Consider the following 17,657-nt stretch of genomic DNA (forward strand, 5'->3'; position numbering starts at 1 on the left):
GGTCCCCTATACATGAGATACCCCTGGATCTCCAGAGTTTAAAAGCGGCATCTGTAAACCCCGGTTGGAATTCCCATGCTCCCACTATCGGTGCATAGGGGGATGTTTTATGTGAATTACCCTCATTTTGCCGCATTATATTCCAAGCATTAATTGTGTTTAGTATTATTGGGTTTTTACAGTGATCTGTAATGAATTTCCTCTTGTCTGAAAATAAGAGGTTAATAAGTGGGTATTTTACTTGAGAGGCCTCGATGTCCAACCAGATTGATTGTGGATCAGACAAGACCCAATCGGCTTTGTAACATAATAGGGAACTTAACTGATATTTCCTAAAATCTGGGAAGTCCAATCCTCCCCTTGCCTGTGGAAGCTGTAGCTTCTTCAGCTTAATGAGGGGCCGTCTATGATTCCAGATAAAGGAACCCAGCCAGCCATATAATTTACATAGAGCCAGCCTCGGCAGCATCACCGGAAGCATTCTCATAGGATACAGGAGACGGGGCAGGACATTCATTTTAATTAGTGCTATTCTACCCAACCAGGAAATTGGAAGGTCACCCCATCGCTGGAGGTCATGCCTTATCCTTTCCAGTAAATGCACAAAATTAGCCTTATATAACTGACCAAATACTCGGGTAATAAAAATGCCTAAATATAAGAAGCCCTCCAGGGACCAACGAAAGGGAAAATGGGATCCGTCCACTAAGTGGGGTGTCATAGCAAGGCCACCCATTGGCATAGCCTCCGATTTTGAAAAATTAATTTTATAGCCTGAGAATGCGCTAAATGTATTAATAACTTGGATTAGGCGAGGTAGGGACATCAGAGGATTACTGAGGAATAGAAGAACATCATCCGCATAAAGGGTAATTTTATGTTTACCTGTACCAATCCTCGGGACTGTTATATTAGGATCAGCTCGTATAGCTTCTGCTAGTGATTTAATTATTAACGTAAATAACAATGGCGAGAGAGGACATCCCTGACGGCAGCCCCTACCCATTATGAAGCTATCCGAACCTAATCCATTGGTAACCACACTGCTTTTGGATCACTATACAATGGTGAGAGCCATTTGATAAATACCTGTCCAACGCCAAACCTTTCCAATGTGTAAAACAAATATGACCATTCAACCCTATCAAATGCTTTTTCCGCGTCTAATGAAACTGGTATCTTTCCCTGATGACAGGCTTGAATCATATTCAAAACCCTTCTCATATTACTGGATGATCTACGGCCCTTAATAAACCCCGTTTGATCCTCCTTCATAATATGTGGCAGTACCCTTTCTAGTTTTAATACTAACGTTTTAGAAAGGATTTTAAAATCTACATTTAGCAAGGATATTGGTCTGTATGACGTGCAATCTTCTGAATCCTTTCCGTTTTTAAGGATAAGAGAGATATTTGCCTCTTTCAGCGAAGGCAGGAGACAGCCCTGACAATATGCATAGTTATACATGTCCATAAGTAGACCAGCCAATATTTCTGTGAATTCTTTATAGAATTCAGCTTGAAAACCATCTGGGCCCGGTGCCTTACTGCTCTGAAGTTGCCTAATTGCATCAAGTATTTCTTGGACTGTTAGAGGAGCATTTAGGACCGATACCTGTTTCGGAGTTAGGCCCGGAAAGGTCAAAATTTTTTAAAATGACTGCAGCCTCCTCGTCCTGTCTTCACAATCCTGCGATTTATATAACTCAGAATAAAATTCTCTAAAGATCGCATTAATCTTTTTATGATCTTGAGTCAAAATACCGGTACTTTCCTTGATAGACGTAATAGTCTGAGGGGCCTTTTTTTCCTTTGTGAGAAATGCTAATTATCTACCCGGTTTGTCGCCATATTCATATAACCTTTGTTTTGCAAATACTATTTCCCTCTTAGCCATTTGAGTAAGAGTAGTGTTTAGAGCTGCCTAACAGCCGTAATCATTTGCAATTTAATAATAGAAGGTCTATCAGTGTATGCTGTTTCAGCTGCTTTTAAGCAAGCTTCAAGCAGACGCTGTTGTTCTTCCTTCAATTTTTTCTGGGTCGCTGAATAGGAGATGATCAAACCTCGCATGTAAACTTTGATGGTCTCCCACATCATTGATGAGTTGCTAGCCGTACTTGAATTAATTTCTAAAAAAGTTCTAAATTCTTGAGAGAAGTACTTTGCAAATTTACTATCTTTCATTGGGAAGGGGTTCATACGCCAATGCCGAGGGGATGTCCCATTGTTCCTCGCCCTAGTTTCCATATATACAGCAGTGTGGTCGGAAATTGCTATACTGCCTATTTTACAGGATGATACGGAATTTAAAAAAAATCGAGGGTGCAAAAAACATATCAGTTCTGGTATGACATTAATGTGGATTGTAGTAGAAAGAAAAATCTCTGCCCTGTGGATGAAGACATCTCCATCGTAATTCTCTGTTCAGATCGACCAATTTTCTAGATCTGGGAGATACTTCTGCAGTACTGTTGGGAATCCTATCTATTTCCGGATCCATAATACAATTAAAGTCTCCCCCTATAATTGTATGACGGACACCAAAAGCCATCAATTTTGAAAAGGCTTCCGTTATAAATTTAAAGGGATGTGCCGGGGGGCAGTACAAATTTAAAATCCCATATTCCTCTCCATTTATAAGGGCTTTAATCAAAATATATCGTCCAGGTTCATCTTTTATCTGATTTAGGATTTTGAAAGGGAAATTCTTCCGAACGAGAATAAAAACTCCCCTGCTCTTTCAGCTAAAAGAAGAAAAAAAGGCCTGATCAAATCGACCCTGTCGTAATTTCAAGTGTTCTTTATCCGACAGGTGTGTCTCCTGTAGGAGAGCTATATCAATTCTCTCCTTCTTAAGATTTGATAATATTTTCTTCCTTTTGACTGACGAATTACTCCCCTTGACATTCCCGGAGCACCACTTAAACGACTGATCAGCCATAATCATCCGGGCAAATCCGAGACCCCTCGGGAGGGGAAACCCTATCCAGAACATCCCGAGCATAGAGCATATAAAATTTACAAAAATAGAGGCTCTTTAATACACTCACAACAGTATCCTAAAAAGCTATTTCTAAATAATAAAAAAAATTAAATCATATTTAAGTGGAGATATTCCCCCTTGTGCCCAGGGGGTGTCACTTCCTTTCCAAAAGTCCATCATGTCTTCTCCCAACCAATGCCCCACCGTTGACCCAGGCGCTCCTCAATAAAATGAGGAGAAAAAAGAAAAAAGTGGTTGGAGGGGATATCAACCAAAGCGGGGGGAAAGGCAAACTAACATCCATTATCTCTTACAATTTATCTAAGAGAGTCCAAGAATTCCTTAGCCTTTTCTGGCGATCCGAAGTTATACACGGATCCTTCATTGTTAAAGCACAGCGTCGCTGGGAAGCGTAAGGAGTATTGAATATTTAAGTCCCTTAAACACCTCTTCGCCTCCTCGAATGCCTTCCTCTTTCGGACCAGAGCTGGGGAAAAGTCCTGAAATTACATGATCTTGGATCCTTTATCGGTCATAGCTTGGGGGTCCTTTCCAAGATTTCTAGAAGCCTCTACGAGTATCTGCCTCTCCCTATAGCTCTGCAGCCAGAACATGACCGAGCATGGGCGCTGGTTCGAGCTGGGCCCGCGAATTGCGACCCAGTCGGCCCATTCCACCCTTGCCTGGTCTGATCCAGCTTCAAGATTTAAAAGCTGTGGTAGCCACTGCTCGAGGAATTTGGTAAGCTGGCCTTGCTATTCCCATTCGGGAAGGCCCAGCAAAGGAATATTTTTTCAACGACATCGATTATCGAGGTCGTCAATGTAATTCTGTAATGTCCGGACTCGCTGTTCCAGAGTCCGGACCTGATCCACGGCCGATTGTACTGTAGTTTCGGAGGTCGCGGCCTTTATCTCTGCCCCTCCTATCGATTCGGCGCTCGATTTCCTTAATGTCTTGGTCGTGCTTCTGCAGCGCGGCCGAGAGTGAGTCCCATCGATTTCGGGACTCCTCGCTAAAAGCGTCGATCTTCGCATCCAGCTTGGAGATCATCTCCACAAGGCTTGTCATTGTAGGTAAGTCCCCCAGGGCGGCTGTGGACGCCTCAGCTACAGCTGAGGAGGGTAGGGGAGGGGTTCCTGCTTGCTGAGAGCTGCGGGTCCCTTCCCTTTGGTCATTTTTACTAAATATTAGTCTGTTTAAATGTAATACTTAGCAACTAATTAAATTAAACAGCTATTATGAATGATTTGTTGAGTGTGGTGGGGGTGGGTGACCCACTTTACTCAAGTCTTGGGAAGAGCACTATAGACTCAGACTTGCTGGATCGCCGCCATCTTGGTTCCACCATTTGGGGCATCTCTAATGGAAAACAATATAATGAGACACCTTTATTCCAATCATTCTCTGCACCGTGAGAGTGTCAGTACTGATGGAGTGCTGCCCTGTCAGAGGGTCAGTGCTGCGGGATTGTCACACTGCCAGAGGGTCAATACTGAGGGAGTGCTGCACTGTCAGACGGTCAGCACTGAGGGAGTGCTGCAATGTCAGAGGGTCAGCACTGAGGGAGTGCTGCAATGTCAGAGGGTCAGTACTGAGGGAGTGCTACAGGGCCAGAGGGCCAGTAATGAGGGAGTGCTACACTGCTGGAGGTTCAGCAATGAGGGAGTGCTACACTGTCAGTACTGAGAGAGTGTTGAAATATAAAAGGGTAAGTACTGAAGGAATGCTGCACTGCTAAACGGTCTGTACTGAGGGAGTGCTGCAATGTCACAGGGTCAGCACTGTGGGAGTGCCACACTGTCAGAGGGTCAGTACTGAGATAGTGTTGCTCTGTCAGAGGGGTCATTACTGAGCGAGTGCCACACTGTCAGAGTGTCAGCACTGGGGGAGTGTCACACTGTGAGAGGGTCAGCACTGAGGGAGTGCTGCACTGTCGGAGGGTCACATTGAGGGAGTGCTGCACTCTTAGAGGGTCAGTACTGAGGGAGTGCTGCAATGTCAGCGGTCAATACTGAAGAAGTGTCACACTGTCAGAGTGACAGTATTGAGGGAGTGTTGCACTGTGAGAGAGTCAGAACTGAGGGAATGCTGCACTGTCAGAAGGTCAGTACTGAGGGAGTGTGACACTGTCAGAGGGTCAGTGCTGAGGGAGTGCTACACTGCCAGAGGGTCAGCACTGAGGGAGTGCTGCACTGTCAGAAGGTCAGCACTGAGGGAGTGCTGCGCTGTCAGAGGGTCAGTACTGAGGGAGTGCTGCACTGTCATAAGGTCAGTACTGAGGGAGTGCTGCGCTGTCAGAGGGTCAGTACTGAGGGAGCGTTCCATAATCAGAGGGTCAGTACTGAGGGAATGCTGCAGTGTCTGAGGGTTCAGTACTGAGGGAGTGCTGCACTGTCAGTGGATCAGTATGCAAGGTGTGCAGCATTGTCTGAGGGTCAGGACGGTGGAAGCACTGCAATGTCAGATGGTCAGTACTGAGGGAGTGTTGAAATGTCAGAGAGTCATTACTGAGGGAGTGCCACACTGTCAGAGGGGTCAGTACTGAGGGAATGGCACACTGTCAGAGGGGTCAGTACTGAGGGAGTGCTACAATGTCAGAGGGGTCATTACTGAGGGAGCGCTGCGATGTCAGAGGGTCGGTCCTGAGGGAGTGCTGCAATGTCAGAGGGTCAGTACTGAAGGAGTGCTGCGCTGTCTGGGGGTCAGTACTGAGGGAGTGCTGTGCTGTCAGGGGGTCAGTAATGAAGGATTCCTGCAATGTCAGAGGGTCCATATGGGTGCAGCGTTGCACTGTCAGAGGGTCATTACTGAGGGAGCGCTACACTGTCAGCGCATCAGTCTGTGGGATACCTGCATTGTAAGAGAGTCAGTACTGAGTGAGTGCCACACTATCAGATGGGCTGAAAGACCTAGTTTCTGCTCCCATGTCTTGTGGTCTAAGAGGAATATCTGAAATTGTTCAGTATATTTCTGCCTCTGCTTCCTACATACCCTGCTCAGCAATGATTCCCACGTCCAGATTCCAGAGACTATGTTCAAATAGAATATCTTTAATTGGTTATTGAACCTGAAGAGGTACCACCCTCTTTTCCCAGGGATCGAGTTTTTGTTTTATTCCTCAGTTTCCATGTGCTTATCCCAAATGAATCCCACTGCTCCACACACAGCACAATTGTGTGTTCCTTATTTCTGAGCTTCCCAATGCTAATCCACATCCAGAATGACATCCCACACTCTTCCAAATCGTATCGCAGGCTAATTGCTTGGGAGAGAGGAGTGCTAAGAGGGGAAATAGAATTCTGAAAGTACCTTACAGTGACATTAAGGGTGAATTGCTAATGAGAGAAACACAGTGAGAATTTGTGCATGGACCCAGAGGCTACAGTGAATGGATGCATTTTGTCAATGCTCATTGGGACAGGGTTGATATGAAATCGTGGAGATGCTCTGTGATACAATTAAATGAATTAGCATATATATAGAGAGAGATGGTTCTGAGTGGTCTGGCCTTCTTAAAACCCAATAAATCTCCAAAGACGGTGGAAATCTATCTCAGTTTACCGAATGAGGTGATGGAGGAAGTAGCAGGTACACTTGCAAACATTTTCAAATCCCCTCTGGCCACAGGAGAGGTGTCGTCGGACTGACCATGTGGTACTGTTATTCAAGAAGGAGCATGAGACATACCAGGCAGCTACAGGCCAGTCAGGCTAATATCGTGGGTGGGACGTCTGTTGGAAGCAATTTTGGGAGAGAGAATTAATCAGCATTTAAAGAGACTGGAGTTCATGAAGAACAGTCAGAATGGTTGTGTTAAGGGGAGCTCAGGTCTGACCAATGGGATTGCACTTTTTATGGAGGTGACCAGGTGTGTAAATAAGGGCCATACTTTCCTGTCCCCTGCTTGGATGTCAGTAAGGCTTTTATCAGGATCCATATTGGAAACTGATAGTGAACATAAAAACTCAAGATCCAATGAATTTGGCGCAGAATGCTGAGTGGCAGGAAGCAGACAGTGATGGCCCAATTAGAAATCTCTGTCTGTTCATGTCTCACTGTTGGGGTCTTGCTGACGTGGTTGATAAAAAAGATTTCGATTTGAATGGTGGATGGTTAATCATTGGGTTCATGAATGATATGAAGATTGCTTGGGTGATAAATACTGAGGAGGATAGCCTTAGATTACAGAAGGATGTAGATGGCCTTGTCTGATGGACCGATCAGTGGCAACGGGTGAGGTACCTGAAGACTGGAGGGTGATTAATGATGTGCTATTATTGAAGTAAGGCTGCAAGGAACAGCCATTGAACAATGGAGCTGGGAGCCTGATGGCAGTGGTGGGTAAGCTGTTGGAGGGCATTCTGAGAGACAACTTACATGCATTTGGAAAAGCAAGGATTGATTAGGGATGGTCAGCTTGGCTTTGTTTGGAAATGATGTGTCCAACTTGATAGAGCTTTTGAACGGATGACCAAGGAGACAAATGAGAAGGTTTCACATTGGAGGTTGCTTCGTAAAAGTTAGATGAGTTGGCATCCAAGGAGAGAGGACAGCACAGTGCCTCAGTGGTTTGATTCTAACTCCCGGTGATTGTCTGTGTGGAGTTTACACATTCTCTCTGTATCTGTGCGGGTTTCCTCCGGGTGATACAGTTTCCTCCCACCGCCCAAAGATGCCATGGGAAATGCAGCATTACAGGGACAGAGTAGAGGATGTGAGTCTGGGTGCAAAGCTGTTCAGACAGTAAGTGTGGAGCTAATGGACGGAATGGCTTGCTTCGACACTTTAGGAATTCTAAAATTAATCGAGAGAGACAAGTAATGTTCTGGGGACCTGGGCTTCAATCTTGGACAGGGGTGGATGTGGGTCCTTACAGTCTGAAGGGGTTTGAACGCAATCTGAGGGGGAGCTGGGCTGAGCCCTGAAGTGTTGAGGATGTGAATGTTTTGTGGAGCTACTGTCTAAGGGGCTTTGGGGGTTAAAAACAACAAAGTGATGCTTTCTTCGGTATTGAGGGAGAACTTTCTGAGGTACTGAGGGAGCACTTTCCGAGGTATTTAGGGAGTACTATCTGAGGTACTGAGGGAGCACTATCTGAGGCATTGAGGGAGCACTTTCTGAGGTATTGAGGGAGCAATTTCTGAGGTTTTGAGGGAGCAATATTTGAGATATTGAGGGAGCACTTTCTGAGGTACTGAGGGAGCACTTTCTGAGGTACTGAGGGAGCACTATCTGAGGAATTGAGGGAGCAATATCTGAGGTACTGAGGGAGAACTATCTGAGGTATTGAGGGAGCACTTTCTCAGATATTGAGGGAGCACGATCTGAGGTACTGAGGGAGAACTATCTGAGGTATTGAGGGAGTACTATCTGAGGTATTAAGGGAGCACTTTCTGAGGTATTGAGGGAGAACTATCTGAGGTATTGTGGGAGAACTATCTGAGGTATTGCGGGAGCACTATCTGAGGAACTGAGAGAGAAAAATGTGAGGTACTGAGGGAGCACTTTCTGAGGTATTGAGGGAGCACCATCTGAGGTACTGAGGGAGAACTATCTGAGGTATTGAGGGAGCACTTTCTGAGGTATTGAGGGAGCACTATCTGAGGTACTGAGGGAAAACTATCTGAGGTATTGAGGGAGTACTATCTGAGGTACAGAGGGAGAACTATCTTAGATATTGAGGGAGAACTATCTGAGGTACTGAGCGAGCACTTTCTGAGGTACTGAGGGACCACTATCTGAGGTACTGAGGGAGCACTATATGACGTATTGAGGGAGAACTATCTGGGGTAATCAGGGAGAACTATCTGAGGTATTGAGGGAGCACTGTCTGAGGTACTGGCGGAGCACTATCTCGTGGTACAGAGTGCAGAGGATAGAAAGGAACAGATGCAATTCCCTGATCATTTCGTCACAGTCCCTGAGGCGCTCTGGTGTCGTAATTTGAAATGGAAGCCACTCCCCATTTCAGAAGATTCAGATCATTTTAAATAATCAGTGAAAAATAACAGCAGCATGTGTCTGAAACATGGTTTGGGGGAAAACTTTCATCAATCTATTGTCAATTGTTGCTTGGAGACGTTTTAGAAAAGCAGGCACCCAAACAGACTAACGCTGTCGATGCAAGAGGTGGTGGACAGGAAGATCCAACAAGTCATCTGTAGCTGCTGTCTGTCTCCCTGGAGCAGTCATCATGTGAGATCAGGGTTCAGTCCTCGGAGAAATCATTTCTTCATCAATACCTCAACCATGCCTTTACAGCCGTGTGTGTGTGTGTGTGTGTGTGTGTGTGTGTGTGTGTGTAATACGAGTGAGGGTGTGTGTGAGAGAGTGTGTATGTGTGTGAGAGAGAATGTGTCTGTATGTCTATGTGTGTGTGTGTCTGTGTGTCTATGTGTCTGTGTGTCTTATGTGAGAAATAGTGTGAATGTGTGTGTGAGAGAGTGTGTGTCTGTGTGCATGTGTGTGTGTCAGTGTGTGTGAGAGGGAGAGTGTGTGTCCATGTGTGTATGTGAGAGAGAGTGTGTCTGTGTGTGTTTGAGGGATCGTGTGTCTGCGTGCGTATGTGTGTGTGAGAGAGAGTAACTGTGTATTTATGTGTGAGTGTGAGAGAGTGTGTCTGTGTGTCTGTCTGTGTGTATGTGTGTGAGAGAGAATGTCTATCTGTTTGAGAGACAGAGTGTGTGAGAGAGAGAGAGAGAGTGTGTGCGTGCGAGTGAGTGGGTGTGTGATATAATGAGAGAGTGTGTGTGAGAGTGTGTGTAAATGTGAGAGAGGGTGTCTGTGTGAGAGAGAGTGTATGTCTGTGTGTGCGTGAGAGAGAGAGTTCTGTGTGTGTGAGAGAGACTGTGTCTGTGTGAGAGAGATTGTGTGTCTGTGTGTGCGTGAGAGAGTGTGTCTCTGTGTGTGTACGTGTGTGTGTGAGAGAGAGTGTGTGTCCGTGTGTGTATTTGAGGGAGCGTATGTCTGTGTGTGTATGTGTGTGAGAGATATAGTGTGTGCTTGTGTGTGTATGTGTGTGAGAGAGTTGTGCCTGTATGGATGTGTGTGTGAGAGTGTATCTGTGTTTGTGTTTGAGGGAGTGTGTGTGTGTGTGTGTGTGTGTCTGTGTTTGAGGGAGCGTGTGTCTGTGTGTGAGAGAGCCTGTGTATGGCGGGGTCCTTTGTTTATGTGTGTGTGACAGTGTGTGTTTGAGGGAGTGTGTGTGTGAGCGTGTCTGTGTTTGAGGGAGTGTGTGTGTATGTGTGTGTGATTGTGTCTGTGTGTGTTTGAGGGTGTGTGTGTGTGTGTATGTAAATAACCAATCTTATTGGGTGCTCATGAATATAAAATCCAACTGCTGTTTCGGGTGAATTGGTCCTTGTGTCTCCAAAGACACAAAGGCTGCAAGAGTGAATTAACTGGGGGAAAGAGAGTGCTGTTCATTCCAGTGGGGATTCATCCAGTAAACCTTCCCCACACACTAACATCCCTCTGGCAATGCAGTGACTAGTCCTGCACACTGAGCTCTAGGTACAAACCAATGTAATGTTACCGTAGTCTTACCAGAGCATGGGACAGCTCCTCATTACAGAGCGGTGTCTGGTGTGGGAATTAAACACACGCTATTGGTTTTACTCTGCATTATAGACCAACTGTCCAGCCAACTGAGCTAACTGACTTCACTCCAGGGGCATGCCCTCTATAAACCAATCATAGCCAACCTGCACCTCAATAAGAGCCAGGAGCAAGGCCATTCGGCCCCGACTCTAACCCAGAAGGGAGAGCACGGGAAGCTGATGAAGGAAACAAGCCCCTCCTATGTGGCCTTCTGAAATGGAGCTGGAGGACATGGCAGACCTGGCCTGCTGTTTGCTTCCCTGAGACTGGCCTGCTCCACCTTACAGTGAGAGACTGAGGGGAACCTCAAGGAGATTTCACTTCTCACTGAGAGGCTGCAACTCCAATCCAAATCAGGCTGGTTCCCTCCGAGACTCACGGAAGAGTGCAGCACTCTACAGATCAGGGCCTTGTGGAGTCATAACCTCCAGTGTGGGGGCCAAGAGCTGGGAGGTAGTGTTAAGAATATAAGACCATCCGAAATAGGAACAGGAGCAGACCATTCAGCCCCTCGAGCCTGCTCTACTATTCAATAGGATCGTGGATGATTTAGCATTTGATTTGGGATTGAAACCCGGACAGTAGAGAGACAGAGAATCAAATTATTCTGCTATACGGAATCATCAGGCAGGAGCTGGAACCAGAGAGAGTGAACACACACACACACACACACACACACACACACACACACATTGTGGGATTCAGGCTGTCTGGGAATTTTACCACAAGATGTGAGCTCTACACTGAGGAGAGACAAAGGCACAAAATGCTAGAATGGGCAGCTGCACAGTCTGATCCCACCGATCTCACTGCTTCCCACTCCCATGAGAGCTCTTATGTATATTTCTGTGTTCCCAGCTGTATCTCCCACATTTTCCCTTCAATCCCTATCTCACACCATCCTCCATATCTCTGCCCTGTTGCCATTTCCCTGCAGATTCCCTTCCTCCAACACTCTGCCCCTTTCACACCCCATCTTGTTTTTCAGGAACGTTTCATCATTCAATCTTCCCCAAAACCAACACCTTGCTCATCTCTCTCTGTATCTTTCTCTCAGCTCTGGGGGATCTTGCCGTTCTTGTCTGTAAATCATTCTCATTGCATCACAGCAGCCCCCCCCCCCCGCCACACCCCCCACTCCACTCTCTCAGCTCTATGCTGCTGCTGCTGCAACTCCTCTCTCTCTCGACCCTATATCTCTCCCTGGGTTTTCACTCTTTTGCTGTCTATTTGACCTTCACTCCCTGTCTTTGCCTCCCCTTTTCCCCCTTGTATCTGTCTGACATTGTATTTCTCTTCCTGGGGTTTTACACTCTCTCTCTCGCCCTTTCTCTCTCTGCCTCTCTCCTGCTCTTTTCAGTTCTTCTCACTTTCTCTCCCACCTTCTGCCTGCCCGTCTTTCTCTTATTCTCTCCCTCCCTCTCACTGTCTGTCTACCCATCTCTCTTTCTCTCTTGTAGTTTCTCTCCCTCTGTCTCCCTAGACCTCTGTCCCAGTGACTGGGGAAGGGACATGGGAAGAGTTTGTCTCTGTGTCCTTGGATGCTGTACAGTTAATGCGGGGGATCAACCTTTTCCTGTTCTCTCCCGAACGTTACCCCGACTGTGGGGAGGGGGTTAGTGTAAGGGACATAAAAGTACTTTTCTCATTGAGTCTGAAATGAAGAAAAAGAGAAGGGGAGGGTGACAAAAAGAGAAAGAGAGACATGGAGAGAGTGGGGATGGAGAAATTGAGGAGAGAGAGAGAGATGGACAGTGAGAAACAGGGAGAGGAAGAAGGACACATATGAAGGGAAAAGGACAGTGTGTGTGGCTGGGGAATGGTTGCAGAGTGGGATCTTTCTGTGCATGACAGCAGTCAGTCAAAAGGTGTGTTAGTCTCTGAACCATGTCCTCCAGCCCAGGAGCTGTGGGTCTACATGGGAAGGGGGAGATTGGGAGACAAGGGGGGAGTGGGACAGCCAGAGATGGGAGACTGTTTGATGGGGTTTTGGGGTTGGTGGAGAAAGGAGAGGCTGCTGTGAGAGACAGAGAGATTGAGGGAGGGACAGCATGAGACGCAAAGTCTGAGACAGGATGGAGAAGAGGTGTTCAAAGTTTGTGAGAAGATTTGTAGCTCGGGTGCTCGTTGTTGTGATTCTGTTCACCGAGCTGAGAATTTGTGCTGCAGACGTTTCGTCCCCTGTCTAGGTGACATCCTCAGTGCTTGGGATCCTCCTGTGAAACACTTCTGTGTTGGTCTCTCCGACATTTATAATGGTTTGTCTCTACCGCTTCCGGTTGTCAGTTCCAGCAGTCCGCTGCAGTGGCCGGTATATTGGGTCCAGGTTGATGTGGTCAACAAAGTCAGACTAAGACTGAGGAGTTAAAACATGGACAGACTGAAGGGGTGACACTCGTTATTGTGTTTGTTAACACAGCAGACAGCTGGAACTGACAACCAGAAGCGGCAGAGGCAAATCAGTATAAATGTCGGAGGAAACAGCACAGAAGCGCTTCACAGGAGGCTCCCAAGCACTGAGGATGTCACCTGGACAGGGGACGAAACGTCTGCAACACAAATTCCCAGCTCGGCGAATAGAACCACAACATGGAGAAGAGATCTCCACAGAAAGGATAGTCAGTGAGGCCATTCAGGAGACAATCCTGAGGATCCTGAACAGGACCAGGATCATTTAATGGGGGAGGGGGGAATGGGCAGAAAGGACTCCATCTGTGGTATAAGCCTTCTATAATTCTGGGACTGGGATCTTGCTGTGCATTTAAACAGCGACAGGCCAGTCAGTCTACCCAGACTCATTTACCTGCGTGAGAAAGTGAGGACTGCAGATGCTGGAAAGTCAGAGTTACAAAGCGTGGAGCTGGGGAAGCACAGCGGGTCAGCCAGGAGAGTCGACCGTTCTGGCCTGACCTGCTGGGCTTTTCCAGCTCCACACTTTTCCACTCATTTCCCTCTGCCCCAGGGAGTGGGGCTCACAGCAATGTTGGGGGCAGCAAAATATTTGAGGGGAGCTAATTTGGTGAGGTAATTATTTGGGAGGGAAGATATTTGGGAAAGGGGATAAATTTGGGAGAACAGTGAAAATGAAGGGCATAGTATTTTTGAGGGGGGACAAAATTGGATGAGATCTTTAAGGTGATAAATAGCGAAAAACAGAAAGGGAGGGTGAGAAAAAGAGAGAAATGGAGAGTGGGGATGGAGAAGGGGATGGGAGAAAGATGGGCAGAGGTAGATAGGGAGAGGGAGGGAGTGAGAGAAAGAGTGTGTGTGAGAGAGAGACACGGACAGAAGGACAGAGAGAGGGAGAGGAGGGGAAGTCAGACTATGACTGAGGAGTTAAAACATGGACAAACTGAAGGGATGACACTCGTTATTCCAGTTGGTTCCAACTCTCTCTCTCAATGGATTTTCACATTCCCTCTCTCCCATGCCCCTGGGTTTTGCTTCAGCCTGTCTCTCTCTCTCTCTTTCTCTCTCTCTCTCTCTCTCTCTCTGATTCTGCTTCTGGGTCTGCAAAACTGTTATCTCTCGCCCTCTCTCTCTCTGGATGGTCAGATGGTCTCTGTCTCTTGCCATGCTGGTCTCCTCAGAAGGCCTCCAGAGATTCAGGCAATCAGTCTGCAGATAAACCCTGTTTTTGTTCATTTCTGGATGGTTTTCCGGAACATTCTATGTTGTGGCCAATTAGGAGAATCCGTTAATATTTTGAAGCATTGCCAATCATTTGGATGGCTTGTTGCTGTTAGTTTCTTTGTGTAGCTGGAGCCGGTGCCTTCCTGTCTGGGCCCTCATTTGTTTGGTGGATACGTCTGTCCAGAATAACTGTTGCCTTTTACATTATGCTGTGTTTGCGCTGTGCCTGGTGTTGTGGGTTTTGTGATTTGGGAGATTTCCTTGGCCAATAAAACATGGCTGTCTCTGTGTGTTTTAGCCAGGAGGTTATGACATCTCCCCCAACTCATCCACTTGAATGGAAAGACAAGAAGCTTATGCAATAAATTACAAACCTAATTTTAAAAGCTGGTTATGCTTGTTGTCAGAGTAGCCAGCTGTCTGTGCAAAAGCAATTGTGTACGTTTTCCAAACTGATGGTCTTATAGCTGATAAGTGATATCATAAAATCTTGACAGAACAGAATCAGGCCATTCGGCCCACTGAGTCCACAATGACCCTCTGAAGAGATTCCAACTCAGACCCACTCCCCCAATGATATCCCTGAAACCCTGCATTTCCTATGGCTATTCCAGCTAGCCCGAATATCCCTTGACACCATGGGCAATTTAACATGGCCAATCTGTCGTAATGGCAACTATGGGCAGGAAATCAATACTGGCCCAGCCAGCAACACTCAAACACTGCAAATGAATGAAACTAAGGTGATCACCCGGGGAGTTCCATCTACCTTCCAGCCCCTGGGGGGTGTATCCAGGCATTATTCACCATGATCGTACCAATCTGTTAGAGCCTGCAATCCTAACCACCGGTATCCCGAGATATATCAAGGTGAGTGCGGTTAGGACCACAGCTGATGTGAGAGGAGCCGAATTCTTGGATAACAGACTATGGGAATGTCATAGTATGACCTGGTCCTTCCCATTTACGTAAGTATGGTCCCTGTCAATGTTCCCTCTATCTCCACAATAAGTGGGAGGTAATCATGGTAGCCCATCCAAATACATTTTTGATACAACTCCGATAATTTGGACTTCGTCCGACCTTTGGTCACTTGGGTTAAGTGGAATCCCTCATACCAAGCCCAGGTGTCCCACCGAAGTGTCCTTACAGCTGTTATTAACCCAGCCATTGGTGAGCTGCTGTCACTGATAGTGAGAGACGTTGGTGTGGGTGTTCTCCTGGAACAAATATTTATGCTGTTTGTCAGTAACCCGGGATGGGACTTTCCCTTGGCTGGCCTGCCTGAGCTCCTCCCTCAGCTGTTCCATCATCCCGTTACTGCACAGGGTGTGGTTTCACTGCTCACCATAATCTCTGAATGGGCCGTGGATTATCTGGTTAATCGTGTTGGCGTGACCCTCCAGTTTGGTCACGAAGTGATGGTTAGCCTGATTCTCCACGAGTTGTCCCATGATCTCCTCTGGGTTTTCTGTATTAAGTCTTTCTCAGGCTCATTAGAGAGTTGTTGGGTCAGGATCCTGAGTTTATTCTCCAAATTAGCCAAGTCAGCGTACTGACCAGTAACACTCCTGCCCTGGGGGTGGACTCGTATACTGTGGTTCAATCATTAAGGAGTTCCCTTTTCTTTTGTCTGTTAATTACTTTTCTGGGTTCTGTGTTTTCCCTCAAATATCCCTGTCTTTTGTCCCATTATCCTGTGGGTCAGTTGGGAACATGACTATTTTAATGGGGAAGGACGCCACTCTGATTACTGTATCCCTGATACATTCATTATGATTAGTGTCAGTTTGTGATAAATGTTCGTGAACAAGGAATTCCCTGTGAGTTTAATGCCTAGTCAATTGTGAGAGCCTGGTATGTGTGGGACAAGCTGGGGGAGGAGCCTTCCCTCCTGGTCACAGCCCGTTTTAAATTTTGTTTCTGAGGAATTCTCCCTGGTGGGCTTCCTTGGATATCACTGTCTGAAAGTGACCCCGAGTCCAGGCAGGGTGCTTGGTATCCGACTACCATTCTCAGGCACACCCTACCAATCGCTTCTGATCCCTGAGCTCCTGTCACACAATGTGGAAATCCCTAAAGTCTATTTCGTATTCAGCAATTATTTAGCAGAGAGCCCAAGCCTCATTACGGGCGCGATATTGGGTCGAATCCCAGGTGTCCCTCCTCCTTTCTGAGACATGGGAGACAAAGGGTCTGGCCCTGTTTCTCATCGCTAAGAGAGGTGCAGGTCATAACCCCAAAAATCCAGACAAATTGGACCCAGAGTCTCCGGGTGAAGCTGACCGGGGGAGGGGAGGGGCATTCCCCTGGTTGTTGTTCTGCAGTTATGTAGCGCCTCTGCAGGATATGCCTTATCCTGCCCTCGAGCAGTGAGGATCGCTGCTTTCATCTCATCTTGGATGCCCCTCCCAAGCTATTGGCCCTCAGGGAGGGCTGAATGGCCTGCTGGACTAAGGCACATGGCGATTCATTTGGTTTGTCCCTCAGCGTCCACTCTGTGTATGACAGACTGTCAGTCAATCTCATCCAAACATGTATCTGGGTCAGAGACGGGATCTTTTTTGTGCTGCCCACCAGCTGGGTGGCTGGAATGGCTGTTGTGTACGGAGTGAGACCATAAGCTGCTTTACACTAGGTAACCACATGATTCATGGAATCTGAGTTCAGCTGTGGGTCAGGGCTGGGGACAAAAGGTGCAGTTACCTGGGAGACAGGCAGTTGGAGACCCCATCTGTGAGCAGGTGTGGATGTGTCACTGTGGGGCCTGTCATTATCTCCCTGGGGAGGTAGAACCCCAAAAGCACACATTATCCCATTCTGGGAGGAGTCCTAATTCCCTAGGGATTGTATTTGCTCCTGGCACCTCCTACTAGGGCCTGATGTGTGTTGCTCCATGTTGCAGGTGTACAGGACCCATGCAGCTGCTTGGAGCTCATACACTGTCCTTCCAGTTTGTCAATGTATCCTGAGGCTGCCTCCCCATCCCCAGAGACCCTCCTTTCACTGGATTGGGCTCTGCCCAATTGGAACCGGAGTAGTCCCATGTGGGTGAGATTTTCCTGCACCCTTCTATCCTGCTCATTGTGTAGGAGACCTAGCTCGGTCACAGCCTGTAGTTTTCCCTGGGGTGACCGGATCCCAGCTGCCTTATCCCAGCCAGGGGTCCTCCAGGCTATCAGCAGTGGAGTGAGCTTTCCAGTTTCCTTCCCCAACTCTCTATGGGCATCTCACCACAGCTCCTGTACCAGGAATCCTTCACTGCAAGGCCAGGCTGGCTTCCTGCCAAATTCTGCAGGACTGTTTCACATTTGTACCGGCTCGTGTTCGTGTTGCATTGGCCGCTTCTGGATGATGGGACGCTTAGGTATGTTCATAGAGTTCTACAGCATGGAGACAGGCTCTTTGGCCCAAACTGGTCCATCCACACTAACCCC

At 47.2% G+C, this 17,657-nt stretch overlaps 1 gene segment (V, D, J or C); it reads right to left on the reverse strand.

The window, feature by feature from the left end:
- LOC140454091 (Ig heavy chain V region-like) overlaps window positions 1–3,599 on the reverse strand; it is a 48,193-nt gene extending 44,594 nt beyond the window's left edge. Inside the window, 1 exon segment of the V gene segment in view lies at window positions 3,496–3,599. Within this exon segment, the coding sequence occupies window positions 3,496–3,599 (104 nt within the window).
- Between the last annotated feature and the right edge of the window lie 14,058 nt (window positions 3,600–17,657).

The sequence above is a fragment of the Chiloscyllium punctatum genome, chromosome 28 (assembly GCF_047496795.1).
Source record: "Chiloscyllium punctatum isolate Juve2018m chromosome 28, sChiPun1.3, whole genome shotgun sequence".
NCBI lineage: Eukaryota > Metazoa > Chordata > Chondrichthyes > Orectolobiformes > Hemiscylliidae > Chiloscyllium > Chiloscyllium punctatum.